Raw genomic sequence first — 26648 nt, 5'->3', positions numbered from 1 at the left:
ACATACTTACACACGCACAAACACATACACACTGACACACACCTTGAGGAGTGAGGAGTTTTTCTTGGGCTGCTTCCACCAGCAATGGAAAGCGATGATGGAAGACGACCCAAGGAAAAAAGGACAAGAGCCGCTGCCGGAGGATCGCCCGGGCACACGCGTGCTCAGTGACGCGTGCGACAGTTTGCAAGCTGGGGGCAGTAGCCTGTACAGGCGGGGCGCTGCTACCAATGTTGCGACAGCCGAAATAAGTGTGAGCGCTGATGAGCGTATCGATAGTAGGAGTAGTGAACCTGGAGTTTCCGAATTCCGTGACAGTATGGGTTCTGACATGAGTAAAACGACTGCCCATGTTTCCTCTGAAGTTGATACTGCGGTTGAGCATAAAGGTTCCTCTTCGGATGTGAATATGGATATTATCCTTAAGTATGGTGGTAAAAACCTCGTAGAGCTGTTGAAACAACAATCTAGTCCGGTTTCACTTAGCCCGGTTTCGATGGTATCACGTAAGGTGAAAGTAAAAAAAGAACAGGAAGAGTCTTGTGATGAGGTTAGTGGTGCTGATAGCGATGGCAGCGCACTTTTTGTGCCTGGCCCTAGCAATGTTCGTGAGAGCGAATACCCTCAGAAACGTGAACGTCACGCCTCCTTGCCGGATATTACTATTTCGCGCAGAGTGTCTATGACCTCTAAGAAAGAAAGTCCTTCGTCTGGAAAGTCAAGAGTTCAAACCCATGTTGGTACACCTAGGAGTGGTAAAATCCTGGAGCCTCGTACCTCTGATCATGTGAAGAGGAGTCCTGGTAAACCTGAACCGGATAAGTCTGGGATGCGTGATAGCATCGTAAAAGCCTGCGATGGTATATCAAAGGCGATGCTAAACACGCATAAATTTGAGGATGAAATCATTGGTAACAGCAACGTTAAGCAAGAGGTTAAAGATTTGTGTAGAAAAAACACCAATTTGTGGGTGCTTGCAAAGAACGCAATCGCTAATATTAAGGCCTTTAAAGAAGAGGACGATAATAATATTCAAACACAGATCTCGGAACTAAGAAATACCTGTAAGCGGCTAGAAAGACAGAGAAGGATTCTTTCATAAGAGAGAGCGAAATGGAAAGCTGACTGTGAAAACAGAACGCACGAGATTGTACAGTTTAGAAATGAGCTGACAAATGTTAAAAAGGAGTTAGATACAAGGAATGACGAAATAAACAAGTTAAAGAGAGACCTGGAAGAATTTAAAAGAAAAATAATCCAGTGGGATAGCGATCATGCATCCGATATAAAAGTCCCTATTTCTAGGGATGCGGATAAAACTTTCCGGAATAAAAACGAAAAGGTTGCTGATGTGACCGATAAAAGTGAAGATAAAAAGATTAAAATTAAGGAGGTTAAAACGATTAAACAGCGGATAAAAGTAATTGACGACAATAGGAGATAAAACGATAAAAGAAGTAACATGCACTTAGGTAAAAGTCAAGATACCGACATCCCTACGAAAGGTAAGAGGAAGTTCCGCTCCCCTCCCCAGGAAGCAAAAATTAAAAAAGTTTGTGAGTACTCCGGGTACGATTTTAAGGACACCCTTGGTTCTTCTACGGACCTAGGAACTGATGGACAGGAAAGGAATACTGGGATGATAGGAAAAGGAACTGAGGAAGGGAGTATGGGTAAGGATTGCGACTCTGAAGGAGTTTGGGTAAAGGTGAGGTATAATAAGGAAAGGTCCGCTAGGAAGAGTGTGGTTCCCGCTGTGACCACCGACACGGAGACCGAGTCTGAGTATCGTCCGGCTGGAAACACTAGAAGCGACACCTGTGATGACGGTATCAAAAATGACAAACGGCGTAAGGTGACTGCAAAGGTCAAGAAGAAAAATCGCCCGAGAACCGACGCCGTGTTGGTGAGGAAAGTCGAAGGCAAATCCTTTGCGGATTTATTCCGTGACATTGCGCTAAATACTGGTGATAAGCTATGCAATATTAAATCAGTTAGGAAGGCTAGGTCTGGTGACTTGCTGATTGAGGTCACTGAAGAACAGAGTGCTGATGGTATTCGTAACCTGATTCAAGAGGCGATGGGTAACAGCTGTTCCTCGCGTACATTGCGACCTAAGGCGGTTTTTGAAATTATGGATCTCGATCCGATCACGCCTCAGGATGTGATAATTGAAGATTTTATAAGACATTATCGTATTGAGGATAGGAGTAGCGTCCTTTTGCGTCATATAAGAAACGCATATGCAGGCACTAGGTCTGCGATTGTGGAGGTCGCCGCCAGATATGCGTCTGGCATTAACGACGGTGACCGTGTACGTATGGGGTATGTGATAGCTAGGATTAGAAGAGTTCCTAACATACAACGTTGTTATAGGTGCCATAACTTTGGGCACTTGTCTTATAACTGCCGTGCCGTGTTGGCAGGTAAGGAACTGTGCAGGAAGTGTGGCCAGACTGGACACAATATAAAAGAGTGAGGTGCCCCAGCTCGGTGTGTTTTGTGCGTCAGTAAGGGTTGCCCTGAGAATAGGTGTGAGCACGTTGCTGGTGCCATCAGCTGCCCACAATATAAAGAGGAGATTAGGAGAACTATACTAAGTTCGCGTGCTTGAGGTTGCTACAAATTAATGTGAACCATTGTCGTCTTGCCCATGATTTACTGGCACAGACGGCTATGGAGTTGAGAGCAGATGTGGTCGCAATACAAAGAGCCCTTGTGTAATCCGGGCGATTGGATCGTTGACCACAGGCTTAATGTGGCCTTATGGTTTACGAATATAAATGGTATTAGACCTAATGCGAATCTTACGGTTATTACGGACGGCCTGGTGCTTGCTTCTATTGGTGAGCTTGTGGTTGGCTGTGCCTATATTTCACCGAATTCCTCTAAGGAGGCTTTTAATAAGTTTTTGTATGACCTTCACGAGGCAACCAGTGATATTGGTCATCGTATTATAATTATGGGCGACTTTAATTGTAAGTCCTCAGCGTGGGGTGCTCGTGTGCTGGATGAGCGAGGAGCAGCGTTGTGTGAGACCCTATGGGCATGCAAGTTGCACCCTATTACTACCCAGGGTGGTTTTACTTTTAAGAAAGGCTCCAAAATGCCCAAAATTGACTTTGCCTGTGCAGATAGGTTGACATGTGAGGCGATTACTTCTAGCAGAGTTTTAGGTGTCGAGTCCGGCTCTGACCATTTATACTTGTTTCACTGTTTTCGTGGTGCGGCAAAGTTTGTGCCTGGAACGTGAAAACCATAAACGTCGAGACTATGAGGAGTGCCTACTTTGGGTGTGTAGAACACTTGCCTGTGACTAGAGCAATGGATATCTCGACTCAAAATGAATATCTCAGGACTATGAGTCTTGTTTGCGATGCGTCCATGCGTAGAGTTGGCATGGCCCCGAAGTTGGGTAAGAAACAGAACCCTTGGTGGACACCTGATATTTCCTCGCTGAGAAGACAGTCCAACAGAGCGAGACGTAAGTTCCAGGAGGCCACTAGGCGCTGTGATGTGAACCAAGACGAACTGCGTGTTCAGTTATTGAGAGCTAGAAGAAAATTGTGCATAGCTATCTTGGATAGCAAGGCTAGCTTGTGGAAAGAAGTGTGTGCCTCTGTTGATGCTGATTTATGGGGCAGGCCTTATAAGATCGTCACTAAGTATATTAAGAGTAGAAGTCCTCCTCCTCAGCTCTCGTACGGTTTTGCAAGATCGGTTCTCGAGGAGCTTTTTGTCACGAAACCTGACGGGTATGATATGCCGGTCCCGGCATCCGAGCTCTCCGAAGATCCCTGTGATGTTGGGGCTATGGATGTGGGTTTCGTTGATGTGTCAGGTGAAGAAGTCGTACTTGCCGCTAAAAAGATAAAACCGAGGAAAGCCCCTGGACTCGACGGGATCCCACCGTTAGTCATTAAGGGTATTGCAAATTTAGATCCGTTAAGGATGGCGAGTTCGTTTAATGCCTTTTTGGATAGGGGCAGTCTGCCGATATCTTGGACTGTTTCCCGTGTGGTTTTCCTTAAAAAAGAGAGCAAGGATCCCAGCACCCCACAGGCGTATAGGCCTTTGAGTGTTATAGAAGCTGGAATCAAGCTTTTTGAATACGTACTTAAGCACAGGATTTTAGAACATGTCGGGACCTCAGGATTTGCAATGAACCAGTTTGGTGCCCGTCCGGGTAGAAGTACCACACATGCCCTTTATGAGGTGAAGGTTTTTGCTGAAACAGCTATTTTGAAAAACGCGTTTGCGGCACTGGTCACCCTTGACGTTCGTAATGCATTCAATACCGTGAGGTGGTCAAATATCGCACAAGTTTTGAGGGAAAGAAAATTTCCCTTTTATTTAAGACGTATTTTGAAAGGTTACTTCTCACATAGAAGAATTGTTTACAGTTGTGGCCTTGATGGTGAGAATATAGACCTTGGTGTATATGCGGGTGTCCCGCAAGGTTCAGTTCTTGGACCTATTATTTGGAATCTCTTATACGATGAGGTTTTAGGTATCCAAGTTCCCAAAGGGTGTAAGATACTCGAATATGTAGACGACTTGGCGGTCCTTATATACGACTCTAATATACATAGTTTAATGCGTAAAGCGAGCGACGTTATCGGTACTATTGTGAATTGGGCGAGTGATTCGGGTCTCAAGCTTGCCCGCGAGAAAACCGAATTTATATTTTTAAATGCAAAAAGGATCTCTAATGACGTCAGAATATGTGTGGATGAGTATGAGATATTGCCCAAGAAATCGCTTAAGTATCTGGGCCTTGTCATTGATTCAAGGAGAACGTACTGTGAGCAATTGACGCATGCGTCCAAGAAAGGTGTGAGACTAATGGCGGATCACAGTAGACTTATGTACAATATCGCTGGACCCTCCCAGAAGAGTAGGAGAGCGTACTATTTTATTTGTGAGGCGGTACTTTTGTATGGAGCTCCGATTTGGTGTGAGGCAGCCGCTAGGTATAAGAATTTTATCGTGATTAAAAATGCGCAAAAGATGGCGCTAAATAGAGTTGTGTGCGCTTATCGCACTGTTGCGGCAGATACGTTATGCGTGCTCGCGGGTATACCTCCTTTGTATTTGAAGATAAAAGAAAGGATCCTTATTTTCTTGGAGAACCTGAAATTTGGTAAAAAACGTGAAAGGTTTGGTGATTTAGTGGATGAGCAAGCCGAGAAGAACTATAAAAAGAAAATTAAAGACTCGACGTATACGCACTGGCAAAGCGAATGGTTAAATTCGAAGTCGGGACGGTGGACGTTCCTGTGGATTCCGGACATTAAGAGGTGGACCTCTAGACCAACAAAGTGTGTGACTAATTATCATATGGTTCAGGCCCTTTCGGAACATGGATGTTTTAAGACCTACCTCAAGAAGATAAACCGGGCTGAAGATGAGCTCTGTTGGTTTGGCTGTGGCGTCGTCTATGATCCTTGGCATACGACCTTCCGGTGTGACAGATGGCGCGAGCAAAGAGCGAATACCTGGGCGAGGCTAGGGGTACCCGCAGAGCCTGTAGATATAGGAAAATGTATTTGTGAAGACCCAGGAAAATGGGATATCTTTAAAGAATTCTGTACGTTGGTGATGAAAGATAAGGAAGAGTATGAAAGAGAATTACAGAGGAAAAACTTTGATTACCTATTTGTTTAAAAAGCGGTTATATAACGGGCATTTGGCTCGTCCGCGAGATTCGTAATTTGTTGGTATACGTGACCGACCGAAGGTTGCCTTCGGTTGGAGCATCCGTTGTCCTAGCAGCAAAACACGATCAGCTGTCGTATGACTTGTTTTTATCGTCAAAATTGAAGTTCAAACAAAGCAAGCGTTGTCGAGCAACGGTTTTGAACTCCAGGCTCGATGTCGAGTGGGGACATCGGAACCTGAAGGAGAGAGAGAGTACATCGTACTACATTAGCACGAAATAAAAGATAATTAGTGAGCGCCGCGTAGTGGTAAAATTTAGCACGTCTTCCGCTTCGCGGAGACACGCGCGGCTCTCGTCCCAGTCGTCTAACGACAACCAAGCTTGCAACAGTCAGTGCGACCGTTCGTCAAGCGTATCTCAGCTAGCCAGTTTTCAGATTCCAAGTAGTTTGGTTACCAGACACTTGAAATCTCACTCTCTCTTCAGCTCTCAAAAGCTGAAACATTGTCGCCGACAAACTAGGATTCTGGTCTGATCGAATCGTACGTATACTACGTACGACCGAGCACCTGGTTTGTCTTAGGGGACAATTGAACGAGATTTGCACTCTTGGAATCGGGGCCTGCCCTGATTCTCTGAGTCTCGTTTTCGTCTCGGAGCAACAAAGGCCGCTGCCTGTTGGATCCCTGAGAGACGGGTTACAACAGAGAGAGATAACGTACGTGCCTATCACCTCTGCGTTACTCGTGCTCTGCCACCCTGTTTAGAAGCAACCCCCGTGTGACGAATAGAAGCACACGGTGAGGTGAACGGAGTCGCGGAGCCTCTAGCCGTCCTCAGCCTCCAGGACTAGCAATTCGCTGGTTATAGCGTGTCCCTCCGCTCACGAATCCCTAAGTTCTTTGGATTCGTACGAAACGAACCTTTCTAAAAGGTGCAAGGCGAAGAGAAGAGGTCCCTCCTCTTCTCAAGCCACTCGCTCATCGACCTCTTCTTCGCATCAGAAGAAGAGTCGATAATACAGTCCACTGCATTACCTTTGCGTTACAGGCAAGGTATTGCTATCCCCTCCACATAGACTCGTGAGCGAAGCCTGGAGTCGGGAATCTTCGGTATAGCTAGACTTCCACTCTCGCTTACCGCCGCGGTTCCGCCGCTATTTCTCTTTTTCAGACGCCAACGTCGCTAAGGGGAGTAAAGGCGTCGCCACCACCAGCCAGGGCCCTCCGATCCACCGCCGACCACAGGAGCCGCCGAGGACCGGAGCAGCACCCAGCCCCGAAACGAAAATTTTAATAAACGTCGTTTACAAGCCCTTTTCAGGGCCGACAAAGATTAAAATTGTGTATCTGCTTCTTTCAAATACCCTCACTCTCACCTTATCCGGACCTCCGTTGGATCTCTTATTTTAAGCGATTCCAACACTATTGGTGATAAATAATTACGCTTTGCAAAATTGTGTTATTTATTTATTTTATTTCATGGTGCAAAAGATGTGTTTGTTTTGGTACCTGGATGCGTGCTGCCGCTGGAGTGTAAGTTCGTCTCTGGAAAAGAAAGGTTGTATGAGTGGTTTATAATGAGGTGTGTGTGGGATGTACTCACCCTACGTGTTGCCTGGAAGTGGTCGCTGACCCTGAAAAATAAAGTGTAGATTAGTGTATGGATATGAGGTACGTGTGTGATACTTACCAGAGACTGTTTGCCGCTGGAGTGTAAGTTGACCCTGAAAAAGAAAGTTTAAATTAGTGGTTTTGTATGAGGTACGTATGCGAGATTCATACCTGCGTGCGTGTTAGAAGTGGATGTTGACCTTGAAAAAGAGTGAGTAAGGTTAGATTTGTGGATTTGTACGGGTTATATGTGTGATACGCTTGTTTGGATGCGTTTTGCGGCTGTATATATTGTGATCGTGGTTTGTGTGTTGTCGGTATACTTAGGTAGTGTAGTTAGGTGTTTTTATATAGTTTATCTACCCAAGATAAAGTTTAGTTAAAGGTTTGATTTTTGATTAGGCTATTAAAAAAATATATGCCTTTTAGGATGTAATTGTAAATCTTGGGTCGCAAGAGGGAGGGATAGTTAGGATAAGACCAGAGCCTGGACTATTGTAGGTCCATGAAACCCGGACCTTTTCTTAGGCCCCGTCAGGCGTTTTGCCAGGAGTGTATGCTTCAATCACCAATGTAGTGGAAGAAGCATATGTCTTCGTTGACGGGGAGGGGCGGTTGTGCGGATTAAATTTAAAAAAAAAAAAAAAAGGTCTTAGCCCGTCAGCTCCAGCGGAGCGGCACCGACCGACAGCGGGCGGTAGGGACGGTCCTGCCCAGCTTTGATAGCTGGCTGAACCGTAGGTAGCGGCGGAGGTAGCGCGGGGGGCTCCGGTAGTGTTCGAAAGAGTTCCCGGAGTCCCCCTCATGCGCTGAAGATGGCCACCGTGGAGTTTTAGTGGGTGCAAGCCCCACACTACCCCGGGATCCCCCCACCCCGGGGTGTGCGTTAGGCATTTCTCCACGTTAAAAAAAAAAAAAATGGGTTAGGTCTTTGCCCCCCGACCGGGGTACCTGGGTGAAGTCTGTACCTAGCCTCTGCGGTGGAAGATGCGTAACAGTAAGTCCTGAAATTATGGCAAAGGTCGCCTGAAGCCGCATGCAAAACGTGGAAAAACCGCTCTCCAGGTACTGACTGGAGCCTATGTCGGTGTTGAAGCGAGCTCAACTGGGCGCAGGTATGGAGGATTACCTGGTCAGTATTTCCTCATACCCCGTGAGACGGGGGCAAACCGTCGCGCCGTCTAGCCTGAAGTTAGGATACGGAGCCCTTCGGATGGGTACCCGCGCTCTCGATAGGGGTGACGTTAAACCTTTTGCATCTTATATGGCGCGGGCCTATCCCGTAATATTTTTCGTAGAGTCACCAGGTGCCAATAGGGTTGACCACCTGACAAGCCGCTTCTCGGTTTTGGCATGCATATTTAGGGCTTCTTTTACTCGGGGAGGTACCCCACCGCCGTGGGGGTCCCATGATGGGCGTACCGGAGGAAATTAATATCTGCCGCAATGTATAAAAACACAGAAACATTAGGGATGGAGGGGGAGTCGCAAGGCGACTTGGACAGACGGCGCAGCTCGTCGCTGGGAAATATCCCTGTGGCGAAGGACAGAGCGACAAAGGAGCAGGGGGGCAGCTCATCCTCGGATGGGGGGCTACAGGAGTGGGTCGAGCGGGTTCGTTCCTCTAGGCCCATGTCCGGACCCGGAATGGACAGGTCTTGCAGCGGCAGAAGAAGCGGCCAATGCAGAAGACAGTGCCTCCAGAGACGAGCCCGCCGCCAAGCGGCTCAGTTGGACCCTGTGGCAGTACCTGGGTCTGAACTAGAGCAGCGCCTACGCAGGCGGGAGTGGGCAGAGAGAAACAGGGGACGTGGGCAGGGAGGCGATGTCCGAGTCTTCCTCCGGCGACGAAGGCAGCGTGTCCTCCTACCGGTCCGCGATGTCCCTGAGATCCGTGGCATCGACCGGCAGTCGCAAAAGGCAACTGCCCTAAGCGGCTGCCGAGGGTGGGGGATGAGAGGACAAAAGGAAGAAGAAGAAACAAGATACCCTGCCCCCTGTCGACTCCCTTAAAGGGGAGATGATAGGGCAGGATACTGGCTCTTTGGACGGGATGATCAGCCAGCAGCTGTCGGAGGTGGAAAGGGTTGCGTCGAATTCGGGCAACCTGAAGAGGACATTTGTCCGCAAGCTGAAGATGGCAGCCCGCATTATAAGCGTGGCTGCTGTAGAAATACAGCAGCGGACAGTCGCCACCTCCAGCCAGAAAGCGCTCGAAGAGCAGAATGCCCGGCTGGAGGCGGAAATGCGGACAATGCGCGCAGAAATAGAGAAGCTGCGCCAGGAAAGGGAGTCTTTCCCTGAAGACAGGAACGAATTCAAACCCCCAGGGACCAAAGGAGGGTGACGTTAAGAGACGAGGAGCTCATGCCTCCCCCTCCGCTGCCGCCCCCAGCGACAAGCACCAGCGCCCCACCTAAAACGACCTCGGGCCATGACTCCCTTGTGGATGCCTTGTGGTCGAAAATGGAGGCGCTGGTGGAGGAGAAGTTCCGGGGGTTGAGGGCGGAGATAGTGCTCCTCGCCCAGAAGAGCACCCTCCCAACAGAAAAGAGGGAGGGGCCAACACGGGTGTAGAAGTCACCGGCGCCGTCGGTGACGATACCACAACCTCAAGCTGTGTTGGGAGAAACCCCAACACAGCGGAGGAGAAGAAGAAGGAAGGAGGCAAGAGCGAGGGCTCTGGCTTCAGCCGGTGAGGGACAGAAGCGACCCACTGGGGCAGTCGAACGAGCGACACCGGTGACGACGAACCCCGGTGTGAGTACGCCCTCCCCCAAGCCCGTTGCTGACAGGCGGGCACCGACGGCGCATGGGGTGGGCGAGGAGCGGATTAGTGGTCCTAAGGCCACCGCCATGCCGCGGTCACAGGCAGGGAAGCCTCAGGGCGAGGCAACGGTCGGGAGAGGGGTGAGCCGGGAACCGGCGTGGACTGAGGTTTTCGGGCGGAGGCGCGGGACGGCGGATCGGGCCACTACCGCGCATAAGCCGCAATGACCACACCGGGATGGGCAAAAGAGCTACCGACTAGGGGGGCCGGGCTGTGCCCCCCCCCCCCCCCCCCTCTAAGCGCCGGCGGGGTAACAAAGCCCGCACCGAAGTGACGGCGAGCCAGAAAGAGCGGAGAGGGGGTACCGCTACCGTTACGGCGAACAACTCGGGGCCCTCCGAAATAACCACGAGGAAAGACAGGGACGAGGATACCGCAAAAGGGAGCTGGGCCCTCTGCGAAGCCCCAACCCGGAACAAAGGGGAATAAGGACGGCCTGGAAGAGGCCATGGAAATGGCGTAGAAATGGCTACCCTCCTCCAGGCTAATCTTAGGCGCTCCCGCAGGGCTCAGGACTTTCTGATTCACAACCTGCGGGAGCGTAAAGTGGGATTGGCTGTCGTCACCGAGTCGTATAATATCCCCGACCTCCCAGACTGGGTCGGGTGTCCGTGCGGCTCGGTGGCGATTACATGGTCATGGCCGCCCGCATCGCCTCCAGTAACCGTGCTTGAAACGGTCGAGGGATGCGTGGTGGTCCAATGGTCGGACGTCGCGGTGGTGGGCGGATATGTGTCGCCCAACTGTGGCCTCGCCTTCTACGAGGCATACCTGGGCGGGATGACAGCGTGCATCAGAAGATGCATGCCCCGTCCGGTAATCGTCCTGGGGGACTTTCATGCCCATGCTACGGCATGGGGCAGCCCCAGGACGAGCCGTAGGGGCGAGGTCCTAATGGATTGGGCGGCCGGGCTGGACCTTCGGTTGGTTAACCGGGGTCGGCAACACACGTTCGTTGGGCGGCATGGGGTGTCCATCATAGACCTGATGTGGGCAACCCCCTCAGGCCTGCAGCGTGTGTCTGGGTGGAGAGTGGCAACAGAAGTGGCGACCCTCAGCGATCACCTCTATATAACAATGGAGGTGAGGGTCGCCGTTGTTACCTCCACCCGGAGTGATGGGCCCCGGAGCCACGGGGCCACCGGGCCCGCCCGCCGCCGCGATGGTCCATGAAAAGGCTGAATTGCAGCCTCTTGCAGGCGGCCGCTCATGCGGTGGCCTGGCCGGAGACGCCGGCTGGGTCGGTCGGGGACGTCGAGGGAGAAATGGCCTGGCTCAGCAGGGCTATAAAGGCGGTGTGACACACCGCCATGCCCAGAGCCGGGCCACCCTCGCGTCCGGGCGCGGAGTACTGGTGGTCGCGGGAAATGGACGAGTTGCGCGTGGCGTACGTCCGCTCGCGGCGCCGGTATACCCGCGCTCGCCGACGTCGGCAGACCGAACCCGAGCAGGTGGCGCGCTTGTATGCAGAGTATAGCGCGATGCCCAGAACACTGCAGCGCGCCATCCGGGACGCCAAAGCCCGGGCATGGAAGGAACTCCTCGTGGAATTAAACAGGGATCCGTAGGGGCGCCCATATAAACTAGTGATGGGTAAGTTGCAAGCATGGGCGCCACCCATAACGAAGACCTTGGATGCCCCCACTCCTGAAGCGGGTGGTTCAGACCCTGTTTCCCGGCATAGACCAGGAGCAGGAGACCACCCGCTCCGAAACCTCGGAGCCACCTGTTGAGTGGTCCGAGATGGAGATGGGGGTAACCCACGAGGAGTTGGCCGGGGCGCTGCGCCGTCGCGGGTCACGCAACGTTGCGCCGGGCCCTGATGGTGTCCCCGGCCGCGTATTGGCCCGGGCAATGGGCGTCCTGAGCTCGAGGATCGTGCGACTGCTGAGCGGCTGCCTCCGCATGAGGGAATTCCCCCTAGTATGGAAACAGGCGCAGATGGTCCTCCTACGAAAGGACGGAAGGCCCGCGGACACGCCTTCGGCATATAGGCCGGTGTGCTTGCTCGACGAGGCGGGAAAGCTTTTTGAGACAATCATAGCTGCCCGCTTCTCGAGCCACCTGTCGACGGTGGGACCGGGATTGGCCTCCAGCCAGTTTGGCTTTCGGGAGGGACTTTCGACCATTGACGCCATCATGCGCGTCAGGTCCCTCTTGGAGGAGGCCGTCTCCAGGGGTGGGGTGGCGTTGGCGGTGTCCTTGGACATCGTCAACGCATTTAACACCCTTCCCTGGGGAAAGGTACTGGGCGCCCTGCAACGTATGCGGGTGCCCCCGTACCTGTGCAGGATTATCCGGTCCTACCTGAGTGACAGGTGGATATAGTACACCGGCCGAGATGGCGACCGAAGGAGGCGTAGGGTCGTGTGCGGTGTTCCTGGCGTGTTATGCGGACGACATGTTAGTTCTGGTCGGGGGGGGGGGCCTTTGGGAGGGCCATCCGCTTAGCGGAGATGGCGGTGGCAGTCGTCGCCGCGTCGATCCGTGAGCTGGGCTTACAGGTCGCTCCCCACAAATGTGAGGCTATATGGTTTTATGACCGGCCACATCGTGGGGAGCCCCCGCCCGGCTTGCGGGTCAGGGTAGGTGAGTCGTTTGTCGAGGTGAGGGCGTAGATGAAATATCTGGGCCTGACCCTCGACAGCCAATGGCGTTTCGCCGATCATATGGATCGCCTCGTCCCCCGGGTGGAGAGAGCGGCGGCCGTACTGAGCCGCCTCCTCCCAAACCTCGGGGGACCTGCGGAAGGAGTTCGCCGCCTCTATGTTGGGGTGGTGCGGTCGATAGTCCTCTATGGGGCCCTGTCTGGGCCCCAAATCTGATGGCCAGCAAACGCAGCATAGCGATAATGCGGCGCCTACATCGGCGGCTGGCCATCAGAGGCATTCGGGGACACCGCACCATCTCGTACGAGGCGGCGACGGCCCTGGCGGGACTCCCGCCCCTGGAGCTGCTCGCGAAGCACGACCGGACTGTTTACGTCAGGCTGCACGCGGTCCGGAACAGCGGGTGGCCGCCAGAGGCAGAGGCGATTCGCGAGGCGAGGCGTCTAGCCTCGCGTGCACTGATCGAGGTATGGACCGGGCAGCTCGAAGCTGACCGGGCCTCTAAGAAGGCCGTCGGGGCTGTCCTGCCGCACTTTGATAAGTGGCGGGACAGAGCATTTGGTAGACTCACCTACCGTATGACGCAGGTGCTCTCCGGGCACGGTTGCTTCGGGGAGTACCTGTGTCGAATTGGGCGGGAAGCGACGACGATCTGCCACCATTGTGGGGAGGAACGGGACACGGCGCAGCACACGCTGGAAGTCTGCCCAGCGTGGGCAGAAGAGCGCCTTGTCCTGAGACAGGGGGTGGGACACGACCTCTCGCCGGAAGCCGTAGTAGCATCTATGGTGACTGGCGAGAGGCCGTGGAAAGCAATGGCCTCCTTCTGCGAGCAAGTTATGTTGCAGAAGGAGGCCGCGGAGCGGGATAGGGAGCGGCACTCCCATCCCGCCCGCAGGGGAAGAGCCAGATCCGGGCCACGGGCGAGACAAAAGTCTCCGCCCGCCCCGGCGCAGTACACGGGTCACGGGAAGAGGAGCAATGGCCCGACGCCGGCCCGACCCACTGACGGGGCCTCAGGCCCCCGAGGGTCTGGTTGGCTGCGGGTCATTGCGGGGTCGCAGGCGGCTTGGGTTGGGGGCCCAAGTCGCCATTGCACAGCGACCCTGGGGGGGCGGCAACATGTAGTGTGCCCACTACATGTCATCGAAGTTAGATGTGCCGCAAGGGAAGGGAGGGGAGTCTCCCCTCCCGGGATGCGCTTCGGCACGGCTAGGGGGGTACTGGAAGTGTTCTTCGGAGTTCCGAGTGTCCCCCGAAACGCCTTAGGTTGGCCACCGTGGAGTTTTAGTCGGTAAAAGTCCGACACTACCCCGAGCCCTCCCCAAGGGGTTCGGGGTGTCCTACGAGGATTTCTCCACGAAAAAAAAAAAAAAAAAAAAAAGAGACCAGGATGGGAGATCGCAAACAAAATAGTTAGAACAGAAAGAGTGGAATGGGCAGTAAGATCGTTTCTGCCTTACAAGATACGAGGGGTGGATGGAATCTACCAAAAATGATAAAGGTGTCGATGCCTCATATTAAGGAATCTTTAGTAAAAATAATGCGAGCCACTCGCGCATTAGGAATAATACCACAATTATGGAAAGTGACTAGGGTAATTTTTATCCCTAAACCAGGGAACACGGACTATGCAGTACCTAAGGCATTCAGGCCCATTAGCCTAACATCATTCTTATTAAAGATGCTGGAAAGGCTGGTGGATAGGTATATGAAGGAGGTAACATTGACAATAAAACCATTGCATGATAAACAGCATGCTTTCAGAATAGGACACTCAGTGGAGGTAGCCCTGCATAACTTGATAGGGGGAATAGAGGATGCCATGAGGAAAAAGTTTTTGACGATCGCAAGCTTCTTGGATATCGAAGGGGCGTTTAATCAAACGTCAACGGAACTAATAATCAACTCTCTGAGGGAGTTTGGTGAAAATGAATATGTCATCCGATGGATTAACAACATGTTAACCACCAGGGAATTGCAGACTTCGAAAGGAGTGTTGTAGCCCGTATAAAGACACGTGCGCTTAGCAGCAGAAATCGCGGAGTCTTAATACCTCCGCGCCGAGCTAAGCAAATTCGCAAGAATCGGCAAAACGTGACGGCTTCGGCCACCCCCGTTTTGCCTCCAAAAGGAACGCGGATCGTGGAGACGATCGAGGAACGCTTCGCACTTTGGTATAGCCTGTCCAGCTAACCACACGCGACAGTACCAGAGCTAATTAACATTGAATAAAAAAGTAGTCAAGTACACGGTGAGTCCTAACTCTTAAACCTGGCCAAGGACCCAATCATCCTATCTCCTTCCCACCTGACGGCTATCGGCGGTGGAGCACACTAGCTCTCACCAACGACGGGAAAGGAGCAACAGGAGAAACAATCACGAAAGGCTTCGTGAATAGAGGTTGCCCTCAAGGGCGAATCCTGTCACCCCTTCTATGGTGTGTGGCAGTGGACAAACTCCTACACGATCTGGAAAAGAGTGGTGTACTAGTACTAGCGTATGCTGACGATGTAACCTTCCTAGCAACGGGAAGGAATGAGGCAATAGCGGTATATAAGGCAAAAAAGGCGCTACTAGTGCTAGAGGAATGGTGCGACAAAACAGGGCTGTCGGTAAGTGCTACAAAAATGGAAACAATACTCTTTACAAGAAAAATAAACAGGTCGGTTATCACGGATCTGAAATACAAAGGTCAGGTACTGGAATTCAGTAGAGAGGTAAAATATCTGGGAATTTGGCTAAACGATAGGCTAACATGAAGAAAGCATGTTTTCAAACAAATAAACAAGGCTAATGCTAACCTGGCAATGTCGGGAAGGGTGGTAGGACCCACATGGGGACTCACAACACAAACAACGAAATGGCTATATGAGGCAATTGTACTCCCTAGACTGACATTTGGAAGTATAGCATGGTGGGAAGCGCCCAACATGCGAACAGTGAAGGAAAGGCTGGACGGATTGCAGGGCCTAGCGCTAAAAAGGGTATTAGGAACACTGAGTGCAACGCCAACAAGGGCAGCAGAAATAGTAACAGGGATGGAACCCCTGGATATTAAAATTAAATCAATTCCTATGAAAACAGCACACAGACTGATAACATGGAAGGTCTGGAAGGAAAGGAGCTATGGACACAGCTCGTTACTGAGAACAGAAGGGAATACATCACGGAGCTAATAAGCATGAGGCAGGATAACCAGATCCTGAAATTTATGTTCCAGAGGAGATTTCAAATACAGATTGGTAGCAGAACAAAATGGGAAGATAAAGGTAATAGTTGGAAGGACTATCATCAGGTACGGTTTACGGACGGGTCAAGAAAGGATGGCATCACGGGAGCAGCCTGGACGAATGAAGAAGGAACAGATAAAAGGGTGATCCAGCTAGGAAAGCTGGCAACAGTCTCTCAGGCGGAAGTAGTGGCCATACAGGCATGTGCGGAAACACTCGCAGAAAGGGATACTAGAAACAAAAAGATAGCTATATGCTCAAATAGTCAAGCAGCGTTGAAAGCGCTCTGTAAACAGGCACACAAATTAATTTCGGTGATGGAATGTAAGACGAAGTTGAATGAGCTAGCAGGAAAGGAAAACAGGATAACCTTGATATGGGTACCAGGACACGAAGGGATAACAGGAAATGAAATGGCAGATAAATTGGCGAATCAGGGATCGGATGAGAATCCGATAGGAATGGAGCCATATCTACCGATGTCGGTACTAACGATAAAAACCGCAATCAAACAATGGACCTTGGAACAGAGAAAGAGGAAATGGAGTGAGACGGAAGGATGCAGACAGGCAAAGGAAATGCTAGGGGAGGAACCTAGGTATAAATATGCAAAAAATTTAATAGCAATCGAAAGAGGGAGGTAGAGACTGATTTCAGGCTTACTAACGGGACACGAGCAGCTGAAATTTCATTTGGTTTGAATGAAGCAACAGGAAGATAGTATGTACAGCTTTTGTGAGGAGGAGGAAGAAAGCAGCTCGCACATAATCTGCAGATGTCCCAGACTAATGGGTAAACACAGGAAGTATTTAGGAAAACATTTCTTAGAGACAAAGGAGGTAGGAGAGGTAAAACTAGATAAACTAGTAAAATATATAATGGAGGTTAATCCGTGGAAGCATCCGGATTAGCTTTCAATAGACAAGGATAAATACGGAGAGTCCGTGGAGGTGGGGACCTGTGAAAGAACACAGGCCTTCACTGACAGAAGATCATCCGAAAGGATGATAGGATCAAATTGATCCTGGAGGGACTCACGGGTGGGGGCGAGGTCGCGGCCCTCATCATAACTTGTAAGGAAAATGAGCTAATACGTCAATGATGTTTTCATAACAGGGAACGCAGGAAGGAAGCCAGAAGAACAGGAGGGAATATGAGGCAAGAAGGAATGAAGGGTGATAAGGAGTCAGGAAGGCACAAGGGGAAACAAGAGAGGGGAAAAGAGAGAGGCAACATAATAGTCACGAATAAAAGGAAGAAAGTTAGTCTCTTTACAGGAATACAAAGGAAGCGGAGAGAGAAGAAAAGAGAAGGCAAGGGGAACGGAGGAAGCGGGATCAGGGGGAAGGAAGGAGGAGAGATACATACAAGGAACGGGGAGGAACGCAGGATGGAGAAAGGGAGACGAAGAGAGGAGAAGGAGAGGAAGCAAAAGGAATAACACCAGAAACAAGAAGAATGATAGTAGATCAAAGATAATCAAATGCCTGTAAATAATGCCGGATGATGCAGAAAAATCTGCCCTATCACGAGAAAATTATTACTTTTAAAAAATGTGTATGAAAACAATAAAGAATTGGGAAGGGGAGGGGAAAGTAGTATTTAATCAAAAACATAACTAATTAGCAAATAATAACAAAATACAGGGTCAAGGGGATGGTGAAGGGTACAGATCGGAGATTGTTTAAAAAAGCGTTAATATAATGAGAAATCTATCTCGTTCCCGAAAAACCGTTGTAAGTTAATCTACGTGCTCAACCGAACGTCGCCTTCGGTTGGAGACTCAGTGTCGCTAATAACAAACACGGTGAATTTGACGAAGGACTCGTTTTTAGATAATTACAGTTGAACTCGAACAGGTGAACGACCTGTGTCAGCTGTTCGAATTTCAGGCCCGACGTCAAGTAGGAGCCTGAAAGAAAGAGAGAGAAAATCGTCGAATATTAGAAAAGGACACAGTATGATTAGCGAGCGCCGCGTAGCGGCTAATTAGCGTATTCCGCGCATTCGCGGAGACACGCGCTAGTCTCGCAGTCAGTCTTGTTCCAGTCTTTGACAGGGAACAGTTCGATTAGCAGAAGTATAGCCATTTCGAGATTACTTCGAATAAAGCTTCTTGATTTCTCCAACAAGCTCGAAGCACTCGAAGAGCGAAGTCCTCGCTAATCGAACGATTTTCTCTTGCGGCTTAATCTATTCGTCTGTTCGGTTAACACGTATTATACGTGCGACAGACGAATCAGCCTGCAAAAAGGAGATTACTGTAACGATTGAATGCATTCTTGGAATCGGTGATTTTCACGATTTTCTGAGTTTGCTTATCGTCGGAAGAGCATCGAGCCCACTGCTCAGGAGCATTGTTTGACGGGTAAATCCAGATAGAGTAAACGTAAGTGCTTATCACCTCTGCGTTACTCGCGCTTTACTACCCGTTTAGAAGCAACCCCCGTGTGACGAATAGATGAACACGGTGAACGGTGTCGTAGAGACTCTGGCCGTTACCTGCCTCTGAGCCTAGCACCAGCTAGGGACAGTGCATTTCAACGCTCGCGAATCTCTGCTCTCGCAGGGATTCAACCGACGTGCACCGCTTTAAAAGGTGCATAAGACGCAGAGAAGAGGTTTCTCCTGTCTACGCACTCACCGGTCGACGATCCCTTTAATTGTAAAGGAAAGTCGATCATACAGTCCCCTGCTTTACCTTCGCGTTACAGGCAAGGTATTGCTATCTCCTCCATACAGGCTTGTTGTCACAGCCAGGAGTCGGGAATATTCGGTATAGCTTGACTTACACTCTCGCTTACCGTCGCGGTTCTGCCGCTATTTTCTTTTCTAGACGCCAGCGTCGCTGACCGGCGTCAAAGGACCAGGCCCTCCGATCCACCGCCAACCATTAAAGCCGCCGAGGACCAGAGGAGCCCCCAGCCCCCACGACAAATTGATTAACATTAATAAACGTCGTATATAAGCCGTTGTAAGGGCCGACTCAAATTTAATCGAGTGTATTTGTTTCTTTCTATACCCTCAGTATCACCTTGCCCGGACCCCAGTTAGATCACTTCCTTTAAGCGATTCTAACAGAGATAACAGAATATTAATGGAAAAGGTGGGGAGTTTGATTTCAGAATGAAGACCAAGGAAACATGAAGCAGAAGCAAGAAAAGAAGGAAATCGGAAGAGGAATCGGAACGGGACAGGGAAGGAGCAGGAATGGGGATTAATCTGTGGAAGTAACCGGATTAATCCCTAAGGTAAGAAAACCCTCGGAGAGTCCAACTGGGTGATGGTTTTCGTCCACCGAAGGCCTTCATTATGTTCAGACCATCCGTCGGGATGGTAGGGTCAAGGAAGCCTGGGGGGACTCACGGACGGGGGCGAGGTCGGGGCCCCCGTTGCAACATAAATAAATAAGTAAGTTAATGGTGAGAAAGATAGGAAAAAAAACACACGAATCATCTACAGAAACTGAAGGGAGAGGAGAAATGGACTAAGCGAACGTAGTTACAAATACCTTTTTGAATTTTGCAGCACAGAAGGAACAAGGGAGTGACAAGGGAAGCTGGAAAGGAACCAACATATAGGGAGATGAACACAAAAGGGACAGGAGCAGAAGAAGGCAGAAGGAAAGGAAGAATGCACAATCAGGGATAAGAACATGAAGGACGGAGAGACAGGGAGAAAAAAAAATATGAAGAGCAACACACAAGCGAATGTATATATGTATATAGAAATAAGGATTATATAGAATAAAAGTAGCATAGTCAGAGAACATTGCGGAATAACAAGACAAGAAAGAAAGGGGGAAGAACACATTGTAACCATGAAAAAAATAAGTAAGGATACATATAGTTTAAGATTAGAATGATAGGGCCGGGGGGGGGGGGGGGGGGGGGGGGGGGGGTCAAAATTTTTAAGTTAAAAGCATAAGTTACAGGAATACCAAACGAATAAGATGTAAAAATGATGAGCGGATGATCAAGGAAAAATTCCTTTCTTTCTTTTTAATAATAAAGAGGCAGCATAATGTAAATGTTATTTGTAAACAGAAAAACTCCCTTTAATTATTGTGTAGCAATGAATAGAAGTAAGCGACTTAACTTAATATAGACAAGCGCGGAAATATACATAAGCAAAGGAAAATCTGATGGCATAACATGCAAGAGAGATAGAATAAAGGAATGTCAGCAATAGATTATAATTAGGATAAACTAAGATGAAAAAAAAAAAAACGAAAGAATAACTGATACAATTGATAGATGTATGTAAAGTAAAGATAATTATGTAGCGTCGATAGATGTAAAAAAGAAAAAAAAATTTTATGAATGTAGAGAAGGAATAAGAGAAAGACAACTAATAAGATAGAATAAGTATGCATAAGGAAAATGTAATTATATACATTAAGGCCTTCTTAAAACATAAACATACCTGCGAATAAAATAACCGTGTAACTGTAAAGTAGGAAATAAAGAAATACAACCATAATTGAAAATATGAGACTATCAACAAATGCGAACATACCCTGATTAGTTTAAGGTAAGGGGAAAAGGACAAAAAAAAGAAAAAAAAAAAAGAGAAGAAAAAAGAAGGAGAAAGATATTTGCTAGGGAATTACGAATATACAGAGATAGATACATAGCTGGGAAAAAAAAAGAAAAGAAGAACGAAAAGATGTATAGCAGGGGGATGGAGGGAATACCCGTCACCGCTAAAATTCATAGACGAAACTGATATGTCATAAAAAGGACAAGGAGTAGTCGAGTGCTTCTATTCACACCGAGATAGTCTAACTTCATAGCGAACCTTGTATGGCAGAGCATAGATATTAGGCGACTCTCGAATCCTGCAAATCGCCTGCTCCATAGTTAACTGTGAAAGGTGAAACATAGGAGCAGGGGAGGTTCCAAATTCTCGAAGACGTCTTGTGCCATAGTTCCTTGGAACATAGGGGCGAAACGTCTTCCTTTCTGAAAAAGAATCCTGTCTCTATCTCACCGAACGCTATACATCTTAGATACGAGAAATGAGGAGGGCAAACTGTCGAACAGTGAGTCTGACTCGAAATACCTATCCGAAAGGATATGGGGATCTAAAACGTGCCTTCCTGAAAGATGGAAGAAGTACAGAGGCCGGAGAAGGGAAGGTTCACACCCTATCTCAGCACTATAATGATCTAAATACTGAGCTGCGAAATTTTGAGATCAGAGGTCTCCGATGAATAGGTAGGGAAAAGGGAGAGGCCTAGACCATAAGGGATAAAATCACGCGAGGGGAAGGAAGGTGGTGGGTGGGGGGTTTAGAAATCGGGGGAAAGGGGATCATAGATTTGAGCAAACGTCACAAGGGAGAGGGGGAGCTTTCAGCGTCTCTGGGCATAATGGGGGGGATGGAGGGTAGAGTTTGGGAAAAAGAGACACATCAAAAACACTGATGAAACTGATGTTGTCGATAGCTCGATCGAAAGACGCACAGTCAACCGATCGATGAGACAATTTCGGTGAAACTCAGCTGGCTCGACAACGGAGAGGGTAGGGGGGAAGATTAGCCAGGAGAGGGGGGGGGGGGGGGGGGGGCAGGTACCAGGATAGCTGGTCCTAGGTCGCGAAGGGAATTTGTACCAGGCTTAGGGAGATCTCATGATCAGGGATAAATTCGCAGCGATTCGGCGAGAGTCGAGTCCGATTCCTTCGCAGTAATCGTCGCGTCGGAGGAGTCGTTTGGCCCAACGTCTTAAACCATGTAGCTACGACTAGGGAGGAATCATGGCACGGCTACGATGAAGACGTACCTCCGGCCAAAGGCACACCCTGCATAGGCTCGGGCCAGTAAAACAGGGGTGATTTGGAGGCTGGGGAACGAGGGTAGGAACGGGTTATCGCCACCTCGAAGTCGGACGTAGCAAGTCTGATAGTGGCCTGGGAGTCACACCGGTGACCACTCCCCCCGTTACACATTCGCATAAATCGCATAAATCGCATAGGTCTGGGTTAGGTCTGGGTTAGAGTGCGACGCAGACCTTCAGCCTCAGAGCACACCATAGCGATCACCGTTCGAATACCACGCGAAGTACCACGCGAGCTTCATTGTTTAACGACCACCGTGCGACTACCACGCGAAGTACCACGCGAACTTTAGTGCGAGCTTCAGTGTCGTTGTAGTTTTAGTGACAATTGCCGATCATCAGACACTAGCTAGTTTTAAGTGATCTGAACGCTATCGCGCCAAACAGAAACCTTCGCTCTTCGTTGCAGTGCCCGTGCGGAGACCACGCGTTCGACGGTCGGAGGAAAGCCGCAGCCAGAAGAAGGTAGGCACTCTAGCATACCACGTACAAAGGGCACAGCCTTACAGGAGAGCCGTCCTCCACGGCTCTCGCGCCCGAAGGTGGAGTTAGCCCTTCGGCGAGGCGCGGGCGACAGGGCCGCGACCGAGGAGATCCGCGACACCCGTACACTCGAGCCCGCCGATCCAGGGGGATCAGTGCGATCAATGCTCATGCACTCGCTTAGGACCGAGTTGGATCGTACAAGGATCCCTAACGAACGGTCCAGTCGGAAGAACGAATATCTGCCCTTGCGAGATCGAAAAGTCTGTGGACGTGAAACTCTCACCGGGAGAGCGAGCGTCAAGGGAGCCTCGAGAAAGCGCCTCGAAACTATCCGCGAGCCAGGGAAGGGAAGTCTTCAACGACTCGTCCACTTTTAACATCCCGAAATGGAAGAACGAGACACAATAGAGGTTTATCAGACTGGCTCGTGGGATATTTGGTGTGTGAAACTCGAGTCTCCTGAACAGGCCGCGGGTAAATTTAAGAAGTGCGTGCAATCATCTTCTTCTCAGGCGACGGGGGGAAATTGTAGTTAAAACTTTGCAATCGAAAGCTAGAGACAAGAATCGTGGAACGTCGGACGGGTGGCGCCTATACTACGCTGCCAAACTGGTGAGAAAGATAGGGCGCTGCCCCGAAAACGATTCCACGAACACGCGAAACTTTGCACGACATACGTAGAGAAATCTTTAACATATATACAGGGTGTAACAAAAATGTCGCAGTTCCTTAAAAGGGGTGATTCAGGGGGTGATTTGAAACAACTTTTTCCTTAGCGAAAATGTAAGATGAGGCATCGTTAACGAGTTATTAACGAAAAACACCGGCCAATGAGAGCGCGAGTTTGCCGCCCGAGCGACCGCGGTAGCGTTGGGCACGCGCGCTAGATGCTACGGTTGTACTCCGAACAAGAAAGTCGTCATACATCGAAGAAAATAGCATTAGTATGAAAACTGAAAGCGACATAATAAATAATACCGAGTCCTTTTTTTGTGTATCATTTGAAGTGAATAATTACTTAAAATCGAGGAAAACTACGTGCAACGTAAAAACACGAATATGTAAATTTCTTATTCGCATAACGTATAAACGAAAAAGCAATACAACGAAAAATAAAGGAAGAAGAGAACAAACTTCACCTGTAGTTTATAAACCTGTGTCACTGGGTCACTGTACCAATCCTGGTCATCGACCGTCGAAATGGTTTATGCTAGGGCACGCGTTTAGGTAATTTATGGCTTTATTGCTTTGGTTTCGAAGGAGACATGATCTCGGAGTGTCCGAACAAGGAAGGTCGGAGGTGCTTAAACTGCGTGGGGGGTACAAGAAGGTTCTTTGGAAAAATTCTACCCTACCATAAACCATTTCGACGGTCGATGACCAGTATCGGTACAGTGACCCAGTGACACAGATTTACAAACTACAGATGAATTGCATTTAATTCATTAATGATTATTAATTTGTAAATCTAACGCAGACTACTTTCAACGTTTCTATCTTCAACGTTAATTCTCCAAGTCTCCGTTCATTTCTTTTGTTGCATTGCTTTTTCGTTTATACGTTATGTAAATATTTTCATACGAATGCTATTTCCTTCGACGCATGCCGACTTTCTTGTTCGGAGTACAACCGTAGCGCCCAGCGCGTACCCAACGCTACCGCAGTCGCTCGGACGGCAAACTCGTGCTCTCATTGGCCGGTGTTTTTCATTAATAACTCGTTAACGAAGCCTCATCTTACATTTTCGCTAAGGAAAAAGTTGTTTCAAATCGCCTCCTGAATCACCCCTTTTAAGGAACTGCGACATTTTTGTTACACCCTGTATACAGTTATATTCTTGCATTGTGAGAAGATAGAGTAGAGTCTCTCCTTTATTTTACGGGGCGGGGAAAATCTCGCCTCCGTGACGAGAGTTGGGATCACTTGGATCTACGGACTGCGGAGGAAGAGGCACGAGGTAGTGTTCCCGAGGAGCACTTAACAGGCGCGAAGGCGATCGTAGGGACGAAACGTATCGGTCGAGTGAGGCGGGCGGATAGTAATAACACGGGAAATTGGACGACGCGAGGAGTAAACAGCGTGATCGCTGAGTTCCTTCGTTTGTTTATTTATCTCTTTATTGGTGGAGCGATAAACTCTCTTAGCCCGAATGAAGGATAGTTGTAAAAAAAAAAATACATAAGCATTGTAGGGGACAGCTGTTTTGGATGAGCGGGCGGTATCGGCGCAGGTAGTCGGGGAAATTAGGCGACTAACGGGATAGAGTCACGCGGCGGGTGATTTTACGCCTACTGAGGCCCATCGTTATTTTTCATGCTTCCTCTTCTTCTTCGTCTTCTCCTACTTTGCCGTCTTCTTCGACTTCTTCTTCCCCTTCGTCTTTCTCGCAACACGGGGATTGAGGCGCGCCCGCCTGCGTGACGGGTCATCAGGGCGAGGGCCCTCTTCGAAAAATGCGAGGGATACGTGTAAGGTTATGGGGAACAATCACTCTTCATGTTAAAATATGATCGGCCGGACGCATGCGCATCGTGCATGAGTGTGTGAGGAGACAGGGATAGGTGTGGGCATGAGGAGTTGGGCGGAGAGGTTTGAGAAGCTTTCAGTAGAAATAGTGATAGTGAACAAGGAGTGTGATGAACAGAAGGAAATGGTGTACAAGAAATAGTGTAGTGTAGTGTGGAAGAGGAAGAGTGCCCGAAGAGGACATATAAAAGGATAAGGGAAGTAAATGAAAAAATGAATGAGAAGGTATGGGGTATATCATAGGGGAGGAAGGTAGGAATGAAGTAATAAATAAACAGATAGTAAGGAATAGGAGCAAACGAAAAGGGGCAGGGTAATACGAGGGGGGAGTTGGGAAAGGCAGGGAAAGGAGAAGAAAGGATTAAGACTTAGGTGTCACATGCATTTCTGGTATTTTTGTAATTTTTATAGTTTTGTATTTTTAGAATGGAGAAAGGAATAATGGAAGAGCAGGAAAAGCAGCAGCAGAGGGAGACAATAATAAGGAGAAAGACGAGGCAAAGGCTGCTGAAGGCGATGAGGGCGTTGATAGAAATGGATATAGAGGCGGCGGCAGAGGAAGTCATAGGTAACAGGCGGCTAATGGACGTGATAGAAAGGGGTAGGAAAGTGGAAGGAAGGTACGAAGAGAAGGAAACACAGACATGGACGGACATGGAGATCAAGGAAGGGAACGAATAGAGGAAGGGAAATAGGAACAGAGTAGAGATAAGGAAAGGAATCAGGAATAGGGGCGACTTTAATGTTTGAAAGGGCGAGCAGAATAACACAAGGCAGAAAACAGGAAGGTGAAACAAGGAAAGAAGAGACAGGGGTTAAGCGTAGTAAAATAATCTGCATTTCAAGTTCGGTAGGGGACAGAGAGTTCTCCCAAATCTCATTGATGGGGGAAAACGGATGGAGACAGATGACTCAGTGGGGGACAGGAGGGGGAAAGATGGCCGGAGGGAGAAGCAGTGGAGCGAGCGGGGAGAAGAAAGGAAAAGAAGCAGATAAGGCAACAGGGAGTAAACAGGAGGAGAGAAAAGAGAAAGGAATTGAGGACAAGGGCAAAAAGGGAAGGGAAATGGAAGGGAGAGCGAACAGGAGGGAAGTTGAGGAAAGGGAGACGAGATGGGAAAAGCGACAGATAGGGATATCTAGAATGAAACAAGAAAGAAAGGTAAGAGAATGGTTGGGAAAGGGACAGGAGGTGGAGAAAAAGGAAGCGCAGGACAAGAAGGGGATGGCAGGGAAGGATAAGGATAAAAGAAAGGAAGAGGTGATTAGGAACCTAACACAGATATATCCCAACGTGTCATTTCAGTGGGGTATAGGAAAAGGAGAGGGGAGGAGGACGGAAAAGGGAGAGGAGAGGAAGGAAGAAGCTAAGGGAGGAATGCGAGAGGTGATTATACTGGCGAGGAAGTGTGATGAAGAAAGAACAAGAGACAGAGGAACAGGGAAACCCACAACAACAATGATGACAACAGTAACATCGACAACGGAAACAAAAACAAAAACAGTAACAGAAACAGAAACAAGAACAGCGGCACCAGCAACAGCAGCGGGAACAAGAAAAATATATACAGCCACAGCCGCTGCAATGGCGGGGCCGTCAACGAGGAATGAGGATAGGGAAGAGGTGGAAATGAGAAGGGAGGCTGTCGGAGAGGGAGAGGGAAGAGTTACGGGATTGAAAAGGAAAAGGACATGGGAGGAAAGGAGGAAATTAGAATTGGAATTATTCGGGGAAATTTCGGAAGAGGAAAATGAGGACGAGGACAACAGGGGGAGGAGAGAGGAGAGAGCGAGGGAGATAAAGGGATCGCCGGTATTATTACATAGGAGGCGAAGAAGGCACAGAATAA

General features: G+C 49.3%; 2 protein-coding genes across 2 annotated transcripts; both read left to right on the top strand.

Moving 5' to 3' along the window:
- The first annotated feature begins 2692 nt into the window (after positions 1 to 2692).
- Positions 2693 to 3253, top strand: LOC143187680 (uncharacterized). Its single transcript, XM_076391916.1, has one exon. It carries the CDS (start codon positions 2693 to 2695, stop codon positions 3251 to 3253), a length of 561 nt encoding a protein of 186 aa, XP_076248031.1.
- A 7317-nt stretch (positions 3254 to 10570) lies between these two features.
- LOC143187678 (uncharacterized) lies at positions 10571 to 11278 on the top strand. Its single transcript, XM_076391915.1, has one exon. It carries the CDS (start codon positions 10571 to 10573, stop codon positions 11276 to 11278), a length of 708 nt encoding a protein of 235 aa, XP_076248030.1.
- Positions 11279 to 26648: the final 15370 nt, after the last annotated feature.

This window comes from Calliopsis andreniformis, unplaced genomic scaffold, assembly GCF_051401765.1.
Source record: "Calliopsis andreniformis isolate RMS-2024a unplaced genomic scaffold, iyCalAndr_principal scaffold0133, whole genome shotgun sequence".
NCBI classification, from domain to species: Eukaryota; Metazoa; Arthropoda; class Insecta; order Hymenoptera; family Andrenidae; genus Calliopsis; species Calliopsis andreniformis.
The sequence above is the reverse complement of the archived record's forward strand: the minus strand, read 5'-3'. Positions and strand labels throughout refer to the sequence as shown.